At 48.5% G+C, this 20,703-nt stretch overlaps 11 protein-coding genes and 1 pseudogene across 12 annotated transcripts; 5 read left to right on the top strand and 7 right to left on the bottom strand.

The window, feature by feature from the left end:
- Nucleotides 1-225: 225 nt before the first annotated feature.
- On the top strand, nucleotides 226-890 carry K460DRAFT_363839 (uncharacterized protein). Its single transcript, XM_040932897.1, has 3 exons — nucleotides 226-299; nucleotides 358-498; nucleotides 547-890. The coding sequence occupies exons 1-3, from the start codon at nucleotides 287-289 to the stop codon at nucleotides 783-785; spliced, it is 393 nt and encodes a 130-aa protein (XP_040790369.1). The 5' UTR covers nucleotides 226-286; the 3' UTR covers nucleotides 786-890.
- On the top strand, nucleotides 818-3,658 carry K460DRAFT_64305 (SPX-domain-containing protein). The gene is made up of 5 exons (XM_040938584.1): nucleotides 818-1,316; nucleotides 1,367-1,421; nucleotides 1,476-3,125; nucleotides 3,173-3,544; nucleotides 3,594-3,658. Exons 1-4 carry the CDS (start codon nucleotides 1,303-1,305, stop codon nucleotides 3,332-3,334), a joined length of 1,881 nt encoding a protein of 626 aa, XP_040790368.1. The 5' UTR covers nucleotides 818-1,302; the 3' UTR covers nucleotides 3,335-3,544; nucleotides 3,594-3,658.
- Nucleotides 3,659-4,152: 494 nt separating this feature from the next.
- On the top strand, nucleotides 4,153-4,912 carry K460DRAFT_363837 (uncharacterized protein; the record flags this gene model as incomplete). The annotated part of the gene is made up of 1 exon (XM_040932896.1): nucleotides 4,153-4,912. A coding segment is annotated over exon 1 (593 nt), but the record flags the coding sequence as incomplete, so codon positions are not given.
- A 94-nt stretch (nucleotides 4,913-5,006) lies between these two features.
- Nucleotides 5,007-6,241, bottom strand: K460DRAFT_414474 (uncharacterized protein; the record flags this gene model as incomplete). The annotated part of the gene is made up of 1 exon (XM_040937674.1): nucleotides 5,007-6,241. The coding sequence occupies exon 1, from the start codon at nucleotides 5,919-5,921 to the stop codon at nucleotides 5,007-5,009; it is 915 nt and encodes a 304-aa protein (XP_040790366.1). The 5' UTR covers nucleotides 5,922-6,241.
- A 137-nt stretch (nucleotides 6,242-6,378) lies between these two features.
- K460DRAFT_403125 (uncharacterized protein) lies at nucleotides 6,379-7,101 on the bottom strand (the record flags this gene model as incomplete). The annotated part of the gene is made up of 1 exon (XM_040936596.1): nucleotides 6,379-7,101. One exon carries the CDS (start codon nucleotides 7,099-7,101, stop codon nucleotides 6,379-6,381), a length of 723 nt encoding a protein of 240 aa, XP_040790365.1.
- A 451-nt stretch (nucleotides 7,102-7,552) lies between these two features.
- K460DRAFT_403124 (uncharacterized protein) lies at nucleotides 7,553-9,340 on the bottom strand (the record flags this gene model as incomplete). The annotated part of the gene is made up of 1 exon (XM_040936595.1): nucleotides 7,553-9,340. The coding sequence occupies one exon, from the start codon at nucleotides 9,338-9,340 to the stop codon at nucleotides 7,553-7,555; it is 1,788 nt and encodes a 595-aa protein (XP_040790364.1).
- A 1,185-nt stretch (nucleotides 9,341-10,525) lies between these two features.
- K460DRAFT_265849 (uncharacterized protein) lies at nucleotides 10,526-10,732 on the bottom strand (the record flags this gene model as incomplete). Its single annotated transcript, XM_040927500.1, has 1 exon — nucleotides 10,526-10,732. A coding segment is annotated over one exon (207 nt), but the record flags the coding sequence as incomplete, so codon positions are not given.
- A 1,473-nt stretch (nucleotides 10,733-12,205) lies between these two features.
- K460DRAFT_352879 (uncharacterized protein) lies at nucleotides 12,206-13,084 on the bottom strand (the record flags this gene model as incomplete). The annotated part of the gene is made up of 3 exons (XM_040931682.1): nucleotides 12,206-12,245; nucleotides 12,314-12,328; nucleotides 12,543-13,084. 3 exons carry the CDS (start codon nucleotides 13,082-13,084, stop codon nucleotides 12,206-12,208), a joined length of 597 nt encoding a protein of 198 aa, XP_040790362.1.
- Nucleotides 13,085-13,920: 836 nt separating this feature from the next.
- K460DRAFT_277417 (uncharacterized protein) lies at nucleotides 13,921-14,073 on the top strand (the record flags this gene model as incomplete). The annotated part of the gene is made up of 1 exon (XM_040928179.1): nucleotides 13,921-14,073. A coding segment is annotated over one exon (153 nt), but the record flags the coding sequence as incomplete, so codon positions are not given.
- Nucleotides 14,074-14,094: 21 nt separating this feature from the next.
- On the bottom strand, nucleotides 14,095-15,926 carry K460DRAFT_384092 (FAD/NAD(P)-binding domain-containing protein; the record flags this gene model as incomplete). Its single annotated transcript, XM_040935482.1, has 3 exons — nucleotides 14,095-14,283; nucleotides 14,339-15,348; nucleotides 15,395-15,926. 3 exons carry the CDS (start codon nucleotides 15,924-15,926, stop codon nucleotides 14,155-14,157), a joined length of 1,671 nt encoding a protein of 556 aa, XP_040790360.1. The 3' UTR covers nucleotides 14,095-14,154.
- A 1,283-nt stretch (nucleotides 15,927-17,209) lies between these two features.
- K460DRAFT_352877 (uncharacterized protein) lies at nucleotides 17,210-18,529 on the top strand (the record flags this gene model as incomplete). The annotated part of the gene is made up of 4 exons (XM_040931681.1): nucleotides 17,210-17,362; nucleotides 17,417-17,765; nucleotides 17,817-18,022; nucleotides 18,074-18,529. The coding sequence occupies 4 exons, from the start codon at nucleotides 17,210-17,212 to the stop codon at nucleotides 18,527-18,529; spliced, it is 1,164 nt and encodes a 387-aa protein (XP_040790359.1).
- Nucleotides 18,530-19,091: 562 nt separating this feature from the next.
- K460DRAFT_426615 lies at nucleotides 19,092-20,581 on the bottom strand (annotated as a pseudogene; the record flags this gene model as incomplete). Its single annotated transcript has 1 exon — nucleotides 19,092-20,581. A coding segment is annotated over one exon (1,490 nt), but the record flags the coding sequence as incomplete, so codon positions are not given.
- Nucleotides 20,582-20,703: the final 122 nt, after the last annotated feature.

Below are 20,703 nucleotides of genomic sequence, written 5' to 3'. Positions count from 1 at the left end.
AGTCCTGCAACTGCCTTGATTGCTGTGCCACAACTGGGCCCTGGAGGGCCGAGCGATTTGCGAGGAGAGGGGCATGTCTATATTGATTCGTCACCGGCAGGTGGATGCTGTGGGTTGGGTCGAGAATGACGAAAGGTGTCAAGTAGAGTCCGAGGCTAAGCTCAGGTACTTAAGCTTCATGCTGGTCCCTCTACACGGGGTCTGTAGAACATCAGCTTTTTCCTTCATCTCTATCAAATTACTCAATTTCCTCCAAGCAACACAGTCTATTCTTCATACATTCATCATGGGTTTCTGGGGTAAGGATGCCTTGATGTGCTCAAGCTTTTAGGTCTTTGTCTGACTTGTCTCTCACAGATAAGAACGAAGACAACTACAAGCAGGTGTACGAGAACGATCAGTTCGAAGAGAACAAGTCTAGCTTTGGCCATGAATTAGTCGCTGGAGGAGCTGCCTTTGCCGGCTTCAAAGCTTTCGAGGATCATCAGCGCTCAGAGGGTTCGTTAACCCATTTACCTTACCGTACCTATAGTAACACGACAACAGGCAAGCCCGTATCCCACCAGTTCGCCAAAGAGCTCCTCGCTGGGTTCGCTGGAGCCGAGGTCGACAAGCTTGCAGAGACAAAAGGAGAAGATTGGTTCGACAGGGAGAAGACGAAGCGCGCGGCCCAGAAGAATGCTGAGCAAATGTACGATGAGCACTACGTCGACAACCAGGGTGCCGACCAGTACGATCCGAACCAGTACAACCGTCCTCAACAATTCGAACAGCGGGGGTGGTAAGCGGAACAATTGGGCCTGCGATCCCTATGGAAGGGGTTGACGTAGTGGCCCGTGCACCAAAGCGCCTCTCCGAGTCGTAGAAGGCTATGAGACATGAACTGAAACACAATTCTTCTAAATACTCCCTCACACTACTAGTGACTAGAATTTCTTATAATATGGCGATTGCATGTATTCGGGCATCACATGTTGATTTGGGCAAAAGAGGGGTTCCAGATTGCCAGCAATCAGCTATGACGTTGACAGCTTGGTAACAGCGCCAAGCTAATCCATGATTCGTGAACCAGAGATGCGAATACTAGACTTCAACTAGACGTGACAGCGTCGCGAAACCCTTTAGCCGTTGCAGCGTAGTACACGGACGCCCGCGTATTAGCCCAACATCATTCTTTTCTTTTCAATGGCCTAGCGGCGCACCACTTCGCTCCTTCTGCGCTTGATGTACTTGCTACCAGGAGACTCTTCCGCAAGTGGCATTCTTATCTCGACACTGGCTTGACGTGGCGACGATTTCGCCATGAAGTTCGCAAAGTAAAGTCGCCATTTCGTCTGACATGATATCGAGTAGCTGACCGTATCAGGGAACTGGAGCGCGATCTTGTGCCAGAATGGCGGCTAAAGTATCTTGACTATAAGGTGCGCTACAAGCTGGCTTTGCTCAGGCTTTGACACCAATTGACTTCCTCTCAGCTAGGCAAGAAGAAGCTGAAAGCCATTAATCGCGCCCTTCGGAATGTCGACCAGACACCGCGCCTCCGCCGACGCGGAACCAACATCCTTCCCTCGCCCTTCGACGCGGCGCCGAAATACTCGTACCTGAACCGCGAACACGCTAGGCAAGGAGAAACGGCAAACACTAGGGATCCCGAGGATTTGCGGGCGCTCGCGATAACCAATAGCCGCACCAGCCAACCACAGAGACGAAGTGGGAGTCAACCAGCGCGCTCGCCAGAGGAAGAGCCATTGGCACACGGGCGAGGTGATTTTCCAGGCCTGGGGAGGAGCTATGGCAGCATCATTGGCAGTCCGCCGAGTGGCCAGGGGAAATTATCTACATACAGAGGCAAGGCACCTCCATCCCTGAAGCTCCCAGGCGCAGCACTCGACCCTGAGAATAGCTCACCGCATGTCGGCCCTTCAGCTGCATCGCTCAGCAAAACCAAGACCATTACACTACCCGCTGCGGAATCAGAGACCGATAACGCGTTCGAAGTGGGCAAGACCAAATCCCCCAACAAGAAGCACATGTCACTGCCAGCCAGGTACAAGACTGTCTTCAGCCCGAAACGCATGAACTCGATGCCGGGTCCTATTGTACAGTCCAAGACTCGCCCATCAGTACGACGTCTATTCTCTCTGAGTAGCAAATCACCACCAGCTAGCCCGGGTGACGTCCCTCTCGAAGCATATCGCGATCTCGACTTTCGACAAGCTGAGTTCTTCAATTTCCTGGACTCGGAGCTGGTTAAGATCGAAACGTTTTACAAAGAGAAAGAGGACGAGGCAACCCAGCGATTGTCAATCCTGCGCGATCAGTTGCACATCATGAGAGATCGACGCATCGACGATGTCATTCAGCGCCAAACAGCCAAGATCAAGGCCAAAGACGCATTGGGCAAGAAACACAATGGTACGCATTTGCTGTCCAATGGCCAAGCAAGCAGCTCTGGTGACGAGGACACCAGGGACATAAAGACAAACGGAAACGCAATGACCGACTCATGGTTGAATCCAATTGATGCCGCCCTGGACGCTATCAAGGCTGGCAAGTACGGAAAGAGCACGAAGAACATAACGCAACTTGCCACACCGGCCGCACTCCAGCCGAAGGATCCCGATGCGCGCCGTGACTTCGTTCGGCGCCCAGAGCTGCCAAGTGTGCCTTACCAAACGGCAAAACGAAAACTCAAGGTCGCGCTTCAGGAGTATTATCGGGCACTTGAGCTACTCAAATCTTATGCCTTATTGAACCGGACAGCCTTCCGCAAAATCAACAAGAAGTACGACAAAACCGTCAACGCACGACCTTCGAGTCGATACATGAACGAGAAGGTGAACCAAGCATGGTTTGTCAACAGCGATATCATCGAAGGACATATCAGAGCCACGGAGGATCTCTATGCAAGATACTTCGAAAGAGGCAACCACAAAGTTGCTGTCGGAAAACTGCGGATAAAGATTGCGAGAGCAGGCGACTACACAGACAACACGTTTCGTAATGGCATTCTGCTCACTGCGGGCTTCATCCTTGGTGTGCAAGGCGTTATCAAGGCTAATGAGATAGCAAATCTGCACGATATGCCAGATGCATTTTCGTTAAACACGAGCTATCTCCTACAGGTCAGTCGTAGAGTACAGCTTTAGATTGCCTAGCTAACAATGCACAGCTCTACGCTGGATACTTTCTCGTCAACTTTCTCCTACTTATATTTTGCTTAGCTTGCCGCGTATGGCACGAAACTAAGATCAACTACGTTTTCATTTTCGAATATGATACCCGCCACTACCTGGACTGGAGGCAACTTTCTGAGGTATGTGTTTTAACTTGATCACTTGAGCGAACTGTTAACACGACATAGCTTCCTTGCTGGTGTTTCTTCATGTTGGGCTTATTCATGCAGGTCAACTTCTACCAAGTTGGCGGCGAGTCTATATATCTATATTATCCGGTGATCCTCCTGAGCATATCGGTTGCACTCCTCTTTAATCCCATGAAAGTGTTCTACTTTCGAACGCGGATGTGGCTGTTGTACTCCTTAGTAAGTATCAAGCCATTCATCCACCAAATCGATGCTGACATCAAGATAGTGGCGTTTGCTACTCGCTGGCATTTACCCTGTGGAGTGGCGAGACTTCTACCTGGGTGATATGTTCTGCTCCCTCACCTACAGCATGGGCGTGAGTTGCGTTGCTCATAAACTTTTGCTCCAGCTAACAAACTCAGAATATCGCGCTATTCTTCTGTCTATACGCGCGGGGATGGAACGAGCCCGGACAATGCAACTCCTCACACCTACGTGTACTGGGGTTCTTGACAACTTTACCTGGCATATGGCGTGCCCTGCAATGCATTCGGCGTTACTGGGATACGAGCAATAAATTTCCCCATCTTCTCAACTGCGGAAAGTATATGGCTACCATCATGTTCTACATAAGCTTGAGCATCTATCGCATCGACAAGAACGCTGCCACCCATGCCGCCTTTATCACTTTTGCAACCATCAACAGTGTATATACGAGTTTTTGGGACATATACTACGACTGGAGTCTTGGAGATCCACGCGCCAAAAATCCGTTCCTACGGAAAGAATTGGGGTACAAGAAGATCTGGTGGTATTATACCGCAATGGTCATCGACCCGATCCTGCGCTTCAATTGGGTCCTCTACACCGTAATCCCTCTACAGCTCCAGCACTCTGCGGTCACGTCTTTCGGTGTGTCTCTTAGCGAGATATGCAGGAGAGGGATGTGGTCGCTGTTTCGTGTCGAGAATGAGCACTGCACAAACGTAGGCCGCTTCCGTGCAAGTCGGGACGTTCCACTGCCATACTACGTTCCGTCGAGTCCTGCAGTTGAGCCTGAAGTTGAGCGGGGTCATCGTCATCGGGTCGATGAGGAACAACCTGCTCCAAAGCGCGCTTCGGCCTCAGGCCTCGATCCTGCTTCGGCAACAGGCGCGGACCTCGACCGTTCTCGCTCATCCGCACGCCAGCGTCGTATCTACCAAGACGGGGCTCGTCCTTCCCCGCTGCAACGCGCGTTCACCCAAGTTGGCGATATTGTTCGCGGCGCACACGCTCAGGATTTCGAGCGGAAGAGGAAGCCTGAGCTGGGCCGTGACCCGCGTGAGACCAAGGTTGAAGAGGACGACACTGACGACGACTCCGATATTGAGGAAGAGCAAGGTGAAGATGGCAGCGGCAATGAAAGTGGGGAGCCTGAGGGTCGTGATAGTGAGGAAGAAGCTCAGGATGATGAAGAGGAAAGTGCGCTTTCGCGGATCAGAGAAGATTTGGAGATTGGTATGAGTGGCGCACGGAGTGATCGGGCGCACGATGAGTGAGGTTGTGCGCAACAGTAGAGCACTAGGAGATGATGATGCAAGTCAATCAATCCAGTTGGACACATTCTCGAAATTTGGTAGCAGTGGTAACTTGACTATTCGAGGTTGCATTGACTATGTCTCGACTCAACCCTAAACACGACTGCTTACGAGGCTGCTCAACGGTATCCCATCACCCCGCACCAAAAGGCGTACATAACGTTCGCCATATCAACCCCATGGGTGTTCATCCGGCTCCTCTGCTTCCCCGGCTTCATCTTCGCCCCCACCCCCAACAAATGATGCCAATGCGCCATAGTCTCGAAAACCCTTGTCGATATTTCCTCGTTGGTATTGTTCATATTGAATTCCTCCCCTAGGCCGCACCATTCGCGCATCCCAGTCGAATAGCCTATCAGGCTAGCATGTTCAAGGAACGTAAGCGCCTCTCTGCGCCAGAAGAGAGAATTTTGTGACTCAATTTCCTCCAAGCGATAGCGTCGAATTGCTTCCACCAATGAGATAGAACCTGAGAACATTTCCACCGCACCCAGGCCAGGTAGAGTCACCAAATCCGGCTCCACCCGGCCAAATATCGGCGTCTCGATGGAATCAGCCAGATATCCATCGACCCAGCACACGATGTTGTTGAAATTGAAGGTTCCAATGAAGGAAACCTTGGTGCGGTTTGCGAGATGTTGCTTTGGTACCGACAACTCGGCGCTCAACGCACAGAGGCGGGCTTGAAGAGGTTTGTAGTCATAATTGCGAACTTGTGCTTTGAATTGCAATGTGCTGTTCGCGATGCCGTTGTGTAGGTATGAGGTGAAATAGCCTCGTGTTTCGGTGCGGAATTGATGTGATGACCCACTGATAGGAGGGATAACCAAAGCGCCTTGGGCATTGATTTTGATGGCTGGCTCGGTGGAAGAGTATTCTATGAAGTATTGTTTGTAGACTTCGTTACGGAGTTCCGGTGGAAGCTCCGTAAACTGATGAAATGTAGTGGGTGGCTTTGATGGCGATGAGGAGGTGACATGTTCCTCTATATCAAAGAAGAGGGAGTCGAGCTCAAAGTCAGTGAGGAGAGACATGCTGAGCGTAGAAAGTACGTTTAATATGCTTGGTTTGGTTTGTGGTTTTGGTGGTGTTTTGTAGTGTTTTGTGTTTCGAGTGTGTGTGGTGGTGGTGGTTGTAGTAGTAGACGTATTCTTTAGCTGTGGACGGGAGATGTAGAGGTGATGGAGAGTTTGGGGGGCTATGTTGCAGTCTTATACGATACGACCAGTGAGTTTCCCTGGCCACCGTGCATTAGATTTGCGCTCCTATTCCATGGCGTAAGAATATTGAGTGAGCACTTTAGTACTACATCTGGAATTATACAATTTTGCATGCAAGGGTACTGTGCATCCGGAATATTTCACTCGAGAGAACTTCCACACATTTATAATCATCTAACTCAAATGCAATATTGGAGCCAGAAGTGTCTCACACACCTGGCGTAATCCACCTCATAAAGTGCTCATAAAGTGCTCACCATACCTTTCATGTCTATGCAAAATCATACTCGTCTTTGATCCTTGCCTCCTCTGCAGCATTGCGACCCGCCTGTTCCGCCTCGGCCAAAGCTGCAGCCGTGTGACGAGACAACCCCTGCGCCTTCTCCTTGCCCTTTCCCTCCATCTTAGTCTTCCCGTCCATCTGCGTTTCATCTGCTTGCTTGTCCTCGCCAACCTGTTCCCAAGACCCCGTGTAGCCCTCCTCTTCACCGACATCCCCCCTCCCTTTACGCTTTTCCAACTCTTTCTTTGCATTCTCTAGCGTCTCACTCCTCGCCACCTTGAACTCGAGCACCTGCCCTGCCTTCCTGATGAACATATCGCTTGGGCAATCCTCTTCGATCCACTTCAGCAGGTCTTGCAGTACCCGTGTGCTGAAATCGAGCATCTCCACGGACGATACGGGATGAACAACGTGCCAGTGTCCGGCCTTGAACTCGCTCTTCTTTTCAACGGAAGCAGCGGGCACATTATCGATTTCCTCGTAGTATGCGTGGGTTTGTGCCATGTTCATATCGGAAAAGATAGCCAGTGCGAGACGAGTGCGTACGGGGAGATAGTTGGTCTCTTGAGGGGGTGGCTTGGGCCCTATGCCGGTTTCATGATATTGGACGAGTCTCATGTCAGCGTCTACGCGGTTGAGTTTGGCGGGGACGTAACGGGGTTTCTTGCGGAAGTCCATGATGTAGTCAAGAGCGCTGTTGACGAACGACATCCTGCTGTTGAGTAGTCAGTATATTGCAAACGTGTGATTGCGCGTTGGAGATGAGCAGGCTGATTGTGTAGTTGCAAGAGGCTGTAAAGAGTTTGGGATATGGGCTGAAGGGGCGCTTGGACGCTGTAGTATTGGCACATTGGAAGTGAATGAGAAATCAAACGAGGGATCGTCGGGGCAAAGTCGATGTGAATGCTGAAACACACGGAATAGTACAAACGGGGCCTAACTCACGTGAAAATCTAAGAACCTTGTGAGACATAGTAGAGAGTAATTCTTTTGATAGGTTACCATTTTCGTAACATATCTGCTACATAAGCGCAAACAACATATCACCCATTAGCCCTTCACTTGCACCCCACTTTCAACCGTCGACTGTTGCAGGCCGCCAGCTTCGAAAACTCCAACCCTTCCTCCTCAATATAACTAGTGTTGCACCGCCACTTTCTCACTACACGTCACGCCATGAGAAGGGCGATGCTTGAGGCGAAGTGTCGCTACTGGAGGTGGCATATGCTTGGTATTTGCTATGGTTCCGATCTTTTGATGCTGGATATCTCTCACAATTGTGCATAGTAGTTCTAGGAGCTGCGAGTTTGTTCCTCAAAGGGCTGGATGCGCGTCCTGGTGTGGCCTTTGAGAGAGGTTGCACTGGAGAGGACAATTCTGATCTAGCGAGAGTAGATGAAGCTATATTGATTACGCGATGTTCGTCTGGAACATAAGTGGTCTTGGAAGACGGCATCTTAAATTTTGGCCGAACTGGCTCTTTGTGAGCGGCAAGACGACGTGAGCGTTGTGTGGCCGGGATTTTAGTGACATCAGCGTCTAGGCCTCCTTTTTGAGTAGCGAGGAAACTGAACGTCGGGAGTGGCACGAAAATCGGCTGAGGGTAACTTTGATTACATGAGGCAGCTCTATCTTCTGAGATTGAATTGCGATGTATGCCGTCTTCGAGGGATGGGGCTTGCCTTCCCACACGTTGCGGTGGTGAGAATTGCCTGACACCCCGAGTGAACTGTTTCCGATCAATCATGTCTTGAGGTGATCTTTGCGTAACACATTGCTTGGGGGCTACCACCTGGCTGTAGATTGGAGCATGGGCATCTTTATTGGGTGGTTTGGATGGCGGTCCAGCATTAGGCCCTTGTGTTATGGTAATCCTCCCATCATTAGAACGTCTGAGCTGCAGAACCCGATGAGAAAGCAGATCGAGATCGACTCTAGTCAGTGTGTGTTTGAACTGTATCCAGTCGTCCCAGTTTCTGAAAGTAGCTCCGAAAACGTTGACCGATTGTTGGAATGCCATACTGGGAGAGCGCTTGTTTCTCTCGATATTCTTCGAATTGTTTGCATGAATGTCGAGTACGTCTCGAGTAGTACAACGAAGAGTGCCTGCAGAGCAAAGTGCAGAATTGGTACATGGAGAGGAATGGGAAGCTGACGATTCGAACGTGCTCAGGTCGTTGAGTTGCTCATCAATCCGGCCGCTATATGAGTCGTTGGAATGCTGTTCGTGAAGCCCTTCAATCAGACCCCAGCCTCCAGTTGGAAGGGTGGTGACTCTAAGTACACCAGCTCGAAGCAATTTTAGCACCTGTTCTGAGAGGCTCGTCTCATAGGCCGTCCATTGCATTTTATTTTGGAATATGCCGCCATAGATGCAGAATAATTCCGTTTCTCCGTTTCTCCTGACTTCAAAAGCCTCGTTTCCGTCCTTTCCCCAATCAAACACTAGGACAACGTCATTGTCAATATCTTTAGGGCACACTGGAACGGGTCCGCAAGGATCCAACCCATTTTCCTCCGCCCTCTTCCTGGCTTTCCTCTCAGTCGACCCCAAATTTCCCTCAAATTCGATCGAGTCCCAATCTACAATGAAATCCACCAGCTCTTGAGCATCATCAAATATAGGGAGGCCGTACCCAGCTACCCATGCTTTCATTTGAGATGAACTGAGGTTTTTGCTTTTCTGAAGGCGGCGCAAGATGGTGTGTTGGATATGTAGAGCATTATCGACACCGGTCCTCCCCTTTCTTTTCGCAATGCTCGGAAGTATATTCGATAGGAAGCCAAAGAAGAATTCAAGTTCGAAGGGGTTGAAGAGGTGAAGACAGTTCACTTCAATTGGTAACGAGAAGTAGAAGTCATGACCTGAAGGGAAGCGGCAGACCTGCGCAGCCGGACGTCGCATAAAATTGCGGCAGATAGTTTTACTCGGACGGACAAAAAATGGCATATTGTAAGCTGCTTTTTGGGGATGGCGAAATAGCAGCCGATTGGGGACTTTGTATGAGGAAGCTTAGAGCAAGTTGCGCTAAAAGATTGTGGTCAGTATTTATACAAGAATTGAACAGAGAGGCTTTACATGCTTTTTCAATGATATAGTGTTTGGAGGGTGACGTGGTGCAGGGAGCGATTCGCTTCAGGAAAGCGCATTGAATAAAAGGTTGATACAGAAGCTCTGAAGAGTCAACACTTGAATATGAAGTATTTAGGTAGAGCTTTTATGCTGTTTTTCGATGTTTGACAGCTTCTAGTGGCGTCGATTGAGAGCTGATCAATCAACGCTATCAAGGCGGCAGAGTAGACAAACAGAGAAATATTGAATGAACGCTTTTTTGATCTAGTCTACCTACCCTTTGAATGCAAGAAGCAGAATATTACACCTGTATTTTTGTTTGAAGGAAAAAGTCTCGTTCGAAGTTAACGCGTAGTTGACTAAGTGGATTAGTGACCTATCCATACGTAAGCAGCGTTTTCGGCCACGCAGACAGTTTTGTATCAATCTGCATTGACAAAGCTGCGCCGACTGACCCTTCAACGCGAAACGGGACTGGTAATGATGAGTCGTTGATCACATCTTCACAAGAAATCGTTCAAAACGCACCTACGTCCCAGGTCCGACTACTACACTATCGCCAGCCTGTGAAAACGCAAGTTTGTCGCAGGAGAAGCTTTATAGTAATTGGCCGTATCTTTTCCGTTGGTATCATTCAACTTCATGAAATAGTGCGCTTTCGTAGAAATCAAACTGCTCTTGATGGGGGTACAACAGTAACGCATTATTATGGCTGGTTTGCATGTTAATGCGGTTTTCGCATAGATTACAATCAAATCAGTGTTTGTTACTGAAAATATATAGTCGATTTCTGCGGTGACTTCAAGCTGAAGTCTTCAAATAACTAGTTAAGAATGGTTTTGAGCGCTTGAGTCAGGAAAATCCCCAACGTTCAATTGACATACTCAATGCTGAGAAAATAACATGCAAAGTGCAGCATCTATTCCTTTCAGACCAAGCTTAGAGTGGAATATACTTGTTATACCCTCTGCCTCCAACACCTCCAGGGCCAGGTGGCCGTGAACCGCCAAAATGTACATCTGTGAGGATGTCAGCAGCTCCTTTATTGCAAAGACTGAGACACTTACTGCTCTTCTTCCACTCCTGAAATTCATGCGAGTATACCGCACCCGCCTCATCGAAAGCTCTTCTTCGCTCTACATCAAGAAGGATTTCCTTTGCGCGGTTGATGTCGCACATTCGTGTGGCTGCCTTCCTTTTCTGCGTCTCAGTTTTGGCCATCTGCCTATCGGGGTGGAGAATCAACGCTAGCCTACTATAAGTACTTTTGATCACATTCTCTGGTGTTCGGTCCCGCTCATGTAATCCAAGGGCTTCGTATGGGTCGAATCGTTTTTCACCGTCACTGTCGCTGCTGCTATCATTTTTAATTTCTGTAATGACAGGTCTGGTAGGTTCTACCGGTCGTTCTGTGCGGCTGGTCTCCTCTTCGTGCCTCAATTTCTTCATCATTATCTCTTCATACTTTCGCTTGAAGCTTCCTTCCTCACTTTGCTTCTGCAAACGGTCAGCCTCTTCTCGCTCCCTCCGTTGCTCATCCTCATATCTACGCCTAAAAACCTCGTCTAGGTCCCCTAGTTCTCTTCTTTCCTGTTCGTGGCGGTGTTCGAACTCGTCGTCCTCGGTTTTCATCAGCTCCTCTTCGTATTTCCGCTTGTACTCGTCCTCCTCCTGTTCTTTGGACTGTTCCTGCTCGAATCTACGCCGGAAGGATTCGTCCTGCTCCCGATCCTTCCGCTTCTCTTCCTCGTAGCGGCGGTTGAACTCCTTCTCCTCGGTCTTTCTCAACTCTTCTTCGTATTTGCGCTTATAGTGCTGTTCCTCTCGCTCCTTTGTCGCCGCTGCATACTTGTCTTTGTATGAGATATCGTGCTTAAAAGCCTTGGGCGGGTTTGCAACACCCTGAGCATTGGTGTGTGCCCCAAACATCTGCAATCTCTCTTGCTTCTGGACAATGATTTCTCCTTGTTGCAGTGGCATTTTCTGTGCCTCCTGCTGTCGTACCACTATGTTCGGCTGTCTTTGTCGTACGAAAAGTTGCTGCGGATTCTGGTTGAGGATAATATCTTGCTGTGGCTGCTGCATACGCTGAATGAAGGCCAGATATTCCGCTTCAAGTCCAACTAAATCTAGACTCCCATATCGACGTACAAGTACTACCAGCATACGATTTACTGTAGTCGTCATATCGTCCAGGATTATGTCCTCAAACATCAACGAAAAATTTCTGTTCTCTTGTATGTAGTCGATGATGGCCCCGACACTCCATTTCAAGTAGTCAGAATCCTTCCTTTCAATGTCCCATGTGGGAATCGGGTGGCGGGACCGGTAAATTATCGACTCCTCGTTTCGATAGGCCATGGTGCGCGTTATAAGTTGGTGGAAGAGGTCTGGGTGATAATTTATAGAGATTGGATACTCAAGGTTGTTAGAAAAGACTATAGAAGAACGTATATCTTGTAAGACGGGACTTTAAATATGATAAGCCATTGAATATTCTTTTCGCGACTTCGACTACGGCTAATGCGTATTCAATCGTACAACGCCGTTTCTTAAGCTGGATATATCAATATACTGAATGTGACTGCAATTATGAATCACGGAGAACAGAACTATATTCTGCGTTTGAATCTTAGGGAGCGCAAATTGAAAGCATTGTGGCACTACTGTACCTCTACCACTGTCACCACATTCCTAACTGTAGCCGAGATTTCATTAGAATGTATCAAATGCAGTATAAATTCACGGAACTATTCTAAAAGCAGACAGAGCCGAATAGGGCCTAGATTTAGGTGCTCAGATTAAGTTGCAATGTATAAAGGAATAATTCAAACAAAGTAAAGAACATACCTTATAATATAGCATCTACATAATTTAAGGTAAGCTAACAGAATACATGGGAAGTATAGATTTATATAGTTAGCAAGGCTTTGGAACCGTTTAAGGTATCTTGTACACATTTTTACTTTTAAGAATCGATTGATCATTCCTCGAAATGCTACAAGATTTGAAGACCTAACCACAAGCGTCTACTTAGTCCCTTACAGACTGACAGCAACTAAGTAACCTTAGAACTCACAACTTCCCCTGTCGTTCCTTCCACTCTCGATACTTCCTGTCATTCTCCGACTCACTAGCACGCACCTCGTTTGCGGACCCGTTCTCTATCATAGGCAGTGAAGGTATAGCTGTAGTAGAACCAGGGGTTTCCGGCGCCGGAGCCCTCGAGATGACGCGACCAAGATGATCAACAGTTTCAATGATGACTTGTGGTTGAGGTGATGGCACATGGATAACCCGCGGAGCCGGAGGCGGAGCCTGTACTCGAACTACCTGCTGTTGAGGTGCCTGGACTATAATATCTGGCACCGCATCTTGAGCTAGTGCCATCGGGGATCTCTCTAGTAGAACTCCAGTGAGCGATCCGCCTATTCTCTCAACATATTCCTCAATAAGATTTGCGGTCTGGCGATATCTTATCATCATGTAGTATGGAACATATGCGAAGGCCATGGTCGTCGATATATCTTTGTAGACGGCGATAAGTTCTGGTACTGAGTAACGGGAAATCTGGCTAAGCATCCAGGGGTGAGTATGTGAGTGCATGTCAGGGCCAAACATCCTGATGGAGAATTATGCTCGGTGCTTTGAGTTTAGTTTTATCTTGCAGAACGAAGCTCGCTTTGCTAGAATGAATCTTCGTGTTTAATAGAAGGTGCCAACGGAGGGAAAAGATCTGCTCACAACTTTATAGACACTGTAATGGAATGCCGAAGCTTGAAGATTGATATTCTGTTACTTTACTTAGTTAGGGCTTTTCAAGAGCAAATGGGGCCTATCATATCTTTCCACTAATAACATCTTAATTTTTCACATGCATAGGAGTAGCGTGTGAAGTCTCTGACTGATTGTCTCTATATATACGTCGTGGATGGAGTTCACGACTTCTAGTGCTGTACAAAGAATCACAAGTCTATACTCTGCTAGCTGGACTTGTCGCTGGCGATCTAAATTTATGTCTATCATTACTACTATAGCCTATATATACAGTATTAATATTTCTCCTGTTGCGTTGTATGATCCGCTCTCGCTAGCGTTGACGTTATTTGCAAACAGAGAAATTATATTATAATACTGCTTTTATAATTTGCGGAGAGCTATTCAAGCGTTAGGCTCTTTTCTTCTCTCCCCTGTTCCTACAGGACTTAGAGGTATGTGCCAACTTTAGAACATCACCCAGGCATTTCCATGCTCATATGCAAATCAAATCATAGGTCACTACAGGCCATGCAGTGGCAGACCACTGCACTGTGGGGTCTGGGAATTAGCTACGCCAACTTTGAGAAGGTCAAAGCCGGTTTCGAGCCTGAGGATCAGGATGATAAATCGCGCATCTCGGTCACGGATCAGAGCCAGAGCAGCGTGGTGTGAAGATCGAAGATAACACCTGGGAATAGAACAAAGGTGAAATTCGCATCTCGGAGGAGCAGGCCAAGACGGAAGTAGTGATTATAACGACAAGCCTTCTGGAGTGCGATTCTGATACGCTTGCAGACTATGACGTCTTAGATCTGCGTAATCATCCTGCTGCTCAGATACGCGCGAACTAGCAAACTCATCTTTTCTGCTTCCGGTTACGCTGATAAAAATCGACCCTTCCTGCATAGACATAACTAATAGCTTACAAATCCCTACGATAAACTAAACCCAGTATAGCCATTGGCGGCAGCCTCGTTGATAGTTTTATAGTAAGTTGGCACTCCTCCGAGGTAAATCAAAGGCTCTCTTGGCTTTCCAGGAATGTTGGTGCCCATGTACCACTATAAATATGTCAGCATATCAACCTTGAGAAGCGTTTTTGGTGCGGCAACTTACTGAGTCCACAGTTGGCAGGAGCGAAACATTTGCAAGCTTCCAGATGAGTTCCTTGTATTGGGCTTCGCTTTCCTTCTGAGCGTCGATCTTCTTGAGAGAATTTTCCTTCATGTGATTCATCATGTTCAAGATCCAGTTGCCCTGCAGCTCGGCACATGTCGGTCCATTACATAAGGCGGTAGGAGCTTGTGGTCCATATGTAAAGAACATGTTGGGGAAACCAGAGACGGTGAGACCAAGGTAAGTCTTCGCACCGGCTTTCCAGTAGTCACTCAGGCTCTCACCAGATGGGCCCCGGATGTCGATCTGACGGAGGCCACCCGTTATAGCATCGTATCCTGTCGCGCAGACAATGAAGTCAAACTCGTATTCTTTGTCCGTGGTCTTGATGCCCTTCTCAGTCAACCCTTGAATTGGTGTTCCTTTGTTGCTGATATCGACGAGCGAGACGTTGGGCTTGTTGTAAATCTCAAAGTACTCGTCCTCTAGTGAGATACGTTTGCAGCCGAAAGCATACGGCTGTTCAATGGGTGCCAGAATGTCTGCAACCTTGGACTCGTTGATCCTTGCCCGGGTTTTGTCGCGCCAGAACTTGTAGGCTTCGCCGTTAGCCTTTGGGTCGAAGAGCATATCATAATATGTAGCAAGCCAGAACTCGAAGTCGCCTTTGCTCCACAACCCCTCGTATGTCTTCTGGCGTTCTTCGGGGGTGTCTTCGAAGGTAGATCGAGGAAGGAAGTTGAAAGAGAAGCCAGAGAAACTGTCGTTACGGCCGGCGAAGAGGTTTGGATATTCGGACTTTGGAAGAGCTTGCTTGGGAAGGTCGTACTCGACTTGTGCCATTGGCAAAGACATGTTGGGGGTACGTTGGAAAACGGTAAGCTGGCTGGCTACTTTGCTAAGCTCTTGGGCAATCTGGATGCCAGTAGAGCCAGTGCCAATGACGGCCACTCTTTTTCCTTTGAGATCAGGCTCTTCATGAGGCCAGTATGAGGGGTGGAGGAATGTTCCTGTAGTTTTTAGCACCGACCGTTATGACGAAAAATGCTGACAAACCTTTGAAAGAGTCGATGCCTTTCCAATCCGGAATATACCTCTTCGCGGCAAACCCAGTGTTTAGCAGAAGATATTTCACTTTGTAAACCTCGGCGGCCTTCGTCTTCACCGTCCATCTAGCCTCGGAGTCGTTCCAGGTTGCTGACGACACGAAGGTGTTGAACTGCGTATCTTTCCTTAGATCCCATAGGTCGGCTACATGCGCAAAGTAAGCACGTAGCTCCGGACCACCGGGAAATCTCTGCTTCCATGTCCAATCCTTCCATAGCTTGGGGTCGGAGAATTCATAATGCGGAATAGAACTGTCCACCCGAGCACCCGGATAACGATTCCAGTACCACACGCCTCCATAGTCGTCACCATGCTCGACCAGCTTCACCTTGTATCCCGCATCGCGAATTACCTTCAACTGGTAGACGCCGCCAAAGCCAGCACCGACAACTAGAGCATCGAGCTCCTGGACTTGATTGCCGTTCGCGTCATTAGCGTTCAGATTCAAGGAAGAAAACTTCAGTTCAACAGTGTGATCCATGCTGATCGAAGACTGTAGGTTCCCAGTGCGCTGGTGGCAGAATGTTACAGAGTTTGGAAATCTTCCGATGGGTGGCAATGCAGAGATTGCTTGAAGGAGGACTGGCCGGGTAGCAACCTTGGCCTTCGGACTAGGTAAGCCGTTTTCAACGAGTAGGCCCTCCGTGAAAAGTGAGCTGATGGCCAGGTCATAACCAGAGAATGTGGTTAGTTGTTGGAATATCACTGCACGGCCAGAGCCATGGATCAAATACCTTGAGGATTTTATGCGGCTAATCTTGAAATTGCCAAGTGGGGGAAAAGGGCTAGGCACTGAATCGCTTCTGTCAATTATGCTGCTTATGTAGACATAGGCAACTGCCGACCCTTTCGGCTCGGCTCTGTCCCCATGTTTCCCAAAAGCCGATCATGGGAAGCGCGTGGTTGAGCGCACATAATCCCGCCCGCTTACTATTGGGGAACACAGTAAGAACAATGCATAACCTGTCGTTCTTTACGCGACCTTTTGGTACGAATATATGCCCTGATAGTAGGTGCTTATAGGGTTATTTCTTAAGAGTTATCTTCGTACTTTTCAGAGTTGTTCAAGATCGTAGCCTACCAAGGGAGATAGCTGCGGTAGTAGCGGCAAAAGAAGTTGCGGTCAAATTCGAAGGAACGTCGCTTGGAATGCCCGCGGTTTTGCCGAGTCCCACACGGGATGGGGCTGCGGGAACACGCGTAGCCCCGTACCGGGTCTAGTGCTTATCGTATAGTAGGAGTTATCGCACGTGCTTGCCCATGACTGAGACTCAGTATTATTTCCGAGGCACCGGGCATGGCACTGATTCGAGACATTTCAACTGACATAGACTTCGCCGCTCAATGAAATTAAGAGGCAGTGCCTAGAGATCAACCTCTGAAAGTACCGTTTTGTGTTTGCTACGATAAAGATCTGCGCAAACCTAACCCAGCGGCTCACCACTGTTGTTGTCCTGGCCACATCACCATGATAGACCCGTGCGAGTATTCAGGAGTCAGGATTCCAGGTTGAGAATCCTTCCTGTGCTACCCTCTAACGCTCGGAGAATTAAAAGTTTCTAATGTCGCACTATACTTGTTTGCCATATGTTATCCGCCCTTGTTCAGCAGCATCGCATTGTTACGCAGTAGTTCCGGTTCCATCGATGCGTTGTGTAAATAACTACTATTATTTGTTATTGTAAATACCGCTTCTACAGCTCACAGAGAGCTCTGGGTGCACTTTACAACTTCACTTTTCTTTCTCCCCTGTCTTACGCACCCATGGCAGTCAGCCCTTTAGAGGCCGCTCTTATAGAGACATGGTCCCTGTTCGCCGTGGGAAGTATTTTCATCATGCTGAGAGTTTTCTCGCGGCTGCGTATGGTGGGAATTTCTGGGTTTTGCGCTGATGACTATATGGTCTTTTTCGCATGGGTACGTTGCTTGGTGACTGGGATGAAATTATATAGAACAAACTGACGCTTACAGGCATGCTATGCTGTAATGACGGTAGCAGCACATATCGTAGCGGGAACCGGCGACACCTCGTACCTGACACCAGAGCAGCTTCGATCCATGACACCAGAGCAAGTAGTGTTGCGCCAGAACGGAACCAAGTGGTTCATGGTCGGATGGTACACATACGTCGGTCTCATTTGGACGTTGAAACTGAACATGCTGTTTTTCTATCGGCGTGTCGTCAGCGTCGTATGGGTAAACAAGTTCCTCGTTCCAACAATGGTATTTGTGGGTGGGAGTGGTGTCTCCATCTGGATCCTGTTCGCATTAGGATGTCGCCCATTCGATAAGCTATGGCAGGTTTACCCTCATCCAGGACGTAAGTGCCCCAACGTTACCCTGGCAGGTGTTTTTAGCTGACAGCCCGTAGCATATTGCACGCCGCAAAGCCCAGCGTTTTTAATTACGGTCCTCACACTGAACCTCCTGACGGATACTTGCATCATCCTTATTCCGATTCCTATTATACTTCCTCTGAGAATATCATGGCCTCGCAAGCTTGGACTCGTGATTCTTTTCTGTGCGGGTATTTTCATCATGACCGCTGCTATCTTACGAGTCTGTTTTGTTCTCAAGGTGAGCCCTACTTACCTGATGCCGCCCCTGCTTTACTGACATATATTCAAGCTTAAACAAGGAGAGACAGCTGCCATCTGGTCATGTCGAGAAGATGTCGTCGCGGTCATCATTGGCCAGGCTACCATGATCCGCCCCCTTTTTACTCGCCGATTCTGGACCAACAAACCGACGGGCTCCTCCGCCTACGCATCAAATCAGCCATCAAATGGAAATGAGTCGCATGAGCTATCTCGTTCAGGCAATCCTAGCTCAAAGGCTTCGTGGCTACGCCTACGGCCAGTGAAAGATCAGTATGACGTGAGTGTTCTCCGTACCAAAGCGAACGAAAGCGAGGAGGAGATCGTTGGAAATGGCCAAAAGATTGGGTTTGTTCAAAATCCACCAAGCCCGACTAGTGACCAGAGCGATTACAAGCTAGCAAGAGGCATCACCATCAAGAGGGAGATTGGCATCTCAAGAGAAGATGGCAAGCATGAATATCAACAAAATTGGAAGGCCGTATAGTCAACGACTCTTGTCCAAGTACTTACATATGCGACTAAGGAGGGAAAACGGCCTTCACGGAAAGGAAAACATGGTCTTAATTTTAGCATCAACTATGTTAATCTCCGTACTCAAAGTACCTCCACGGAAATCAGCGATAGCTCATCAGGAATTCTTGGGCGTAGGTAGGTGCTGCTAGTGTATTGTTTTCAAGTGTGAGGGCCAAGCCAGCATTACCTATAGTGATCTCACTAGTTTCTCTATCAATTGGTTTCACTATGTTGAGTGCCATTTACGGGAAAGTGGTCTAAGCTTCTGTGCCAGACGAGCTATTAGATGGAGCTGACATGAGGCTCATGAAGAGTGTGTATGAATCAAATAAGGATTGGTGACATTGTAACGCTGCAAAATGGTGAAGATGCTGTGAATGAAGCAGACATTGATTGAGCTATCTCCGGGGCTACTAATAAGAAGCGTGATTCGTCGTTCCCATGCCAGCGGTAATTTACTTCATGCAGTGTTCTTACTCTTGAAACCCCGCTTCTTCGGTTCCTCTATACTGCAATGAAACCAGTACGCTAATTTAGAACACACCCAAATCCTCTATAAGTGATTTGCAGGCCGCCGAGTATTCCGTTATAGCCCAGATATGAACGTAATTGAGATGTCGGATCAATTTCGCAAGGCCGGTCGCTGACAGCGTTCCAGTAGCAACCATCTGCGTCTCCGTTCCAGCCCACTGGTCCCTCTCCTTGTCCTTGATAACAGTGACGAATAGTTCCCACTTCGGTGCTGCAGCATGCGGTTCGGGAAAGAGCACGCTCCAGTGCTGAAACTTCTTGTAGTACTGACCTTTCTTCTCGAGGGTGAGTTTCTTCTTCTGCATAATCTTCCAATACTGATACGCAATAAGTCCTGTTGCGAAGACGATTTTCTGTCTCCTGTCAAGCTGTGTCAAAGTGTCAACTCGAGAAGCCATGTCCATTTCCATGTCGATGCTCAGATAAGGGAACAAGAGCCGCTCTGGAAATCCGGCGAGATTGAATCCAGTTGGAATCAGATAGGCGATCTCGTCTACGAATTTGTCTAAATCCAAGCCGTACACACATGTGAGTGCCTTGGGCCATTTGACTTCTTGTGGAGACGTAATTATTCCTGATATGGGGTTTGGTGTGCTGCTCTGTTTGATAGGAGGCTGCTCGAGTCCCGGTAGTTCTTCAACTGCAGGGAGCTGCAGAAGTGATTGATCGAACACTCGGACTGGGGGATGTAGGTTTGCACCAGTAGGTGGGTCCTCTCGCAGGTCATAAGGACGGAAAAGCCTGCTAAAGAGGAGTATCTGCAGCTCTCGCGTTGCCTGCAGCGACTTCCGTAGTTGTTCGATGTCGCGGTGGATCAAGTCCGCTTCTCCATCGGGTACGCATACATCGAGCCAGGGGTAGGCTTCTTTGAAGACCTTGCTCTCTTCTTTTGTGATATCCGTCCGGTTCACATTGGGAGAGACCATTCGGAGACCGATTTTCCCCAAGTTATGCAACTCCATGGTGATACAGCGCTGCTCGAGGGCTCGACGCAAGCTAGAGGGAAGTCCTTCAGAAACTGGAACGATGTTGTTGGAGATATCTCGCACTGCAACCCAGAGCCCCTTGATGAAGGCTGGATTGGTCTCTGGAACATCAAGGGGCGGGTCAAAGCGACATGCCATATCGTTTGTAATGCTTTTGCAATTAGTTTGCTGCTTGTCGCGTGACTGGGGGTTTGGTTGTTGAGCGCTTGCCGAGTATCGGAAATGAAATGACGAGGGAGGATTGAATGACTCGGCGGGATGGAGTGACTCGGTGGGGTGCAGTTCCTCGGTGATGGTGGGGAATTCAAGCTGGTGTGAACTGATGGCGGTGTTGGGATCATAAGTCTCGTCGTGACCATCTGGATAGACACCATGGTCATCGGCGTTACTAGCCGGACACGACATGTCGAACGGTGTCCTGGTGTTGATACTGCACCAGCCCTTGGGGAATGTGAAGATCGTGTCAGTTGACCTAGGTGGTCGTGGAAGATAGTTGAGGCTGATCCGTCGCGGTGGTTGAGTCGAAGTGTGGAATTATAGGGAGGACTAATTGAGTTCAGTATGATTGATATGATGGGTGGGAGTCTAGGTTTTGATGAGGCTAGATCACGGGGCGCGTTGCTGTGGT

This window comes from Cucurbitaria berberidis (genome assembly GCF_010015615.1).
Source record: "Cucurbitaria berberidis CBS 394.84 unplaced genomic scaffold K460scaffold_2, whole genome shotgun sequence".
In the NCBI taxonomy this organism is placed as follows: Eukaryota; Fungi; Ascomycota; class Dothideomycetes; order Pleosporales; family Cucurbitariaceae; genus Cucurbitaria; species Cucurbitaria berberidis.
The sequence above is the reverse complement of the archived record's forward strand: the minus strand, read 5'-3'. Positions and strand labels throughout refer to the sequence as shown.

Coding starts and splice junctions, on each gene's coding strand:
- K460DRAFT_363839 (XM_040932897.1), top strand. Junction 499..546: donor GGATCATCAGCGCTCAGAGG/GTTCGTTAACCC, acceptor ACACGACAACAG/GCAAGCCCGTATCCCACCAG.
- K460DRAFT_64305 (XM_040938584.1), top strand. Junction 1,422..1,475: donor TAAAGTATCTTGACTATAAG/GTGCGCTACAAG, acceptor ACTTCCTCTCAG/CTAGGCAAGAAGAAGCTGAA. Junction 3,126..3,172: donor ACACGAGCTATCTCCTACAG/GTCAGTCGTAGA, acceptor AACAATGCACAG/CTCTACGCTGGATACTTTCT.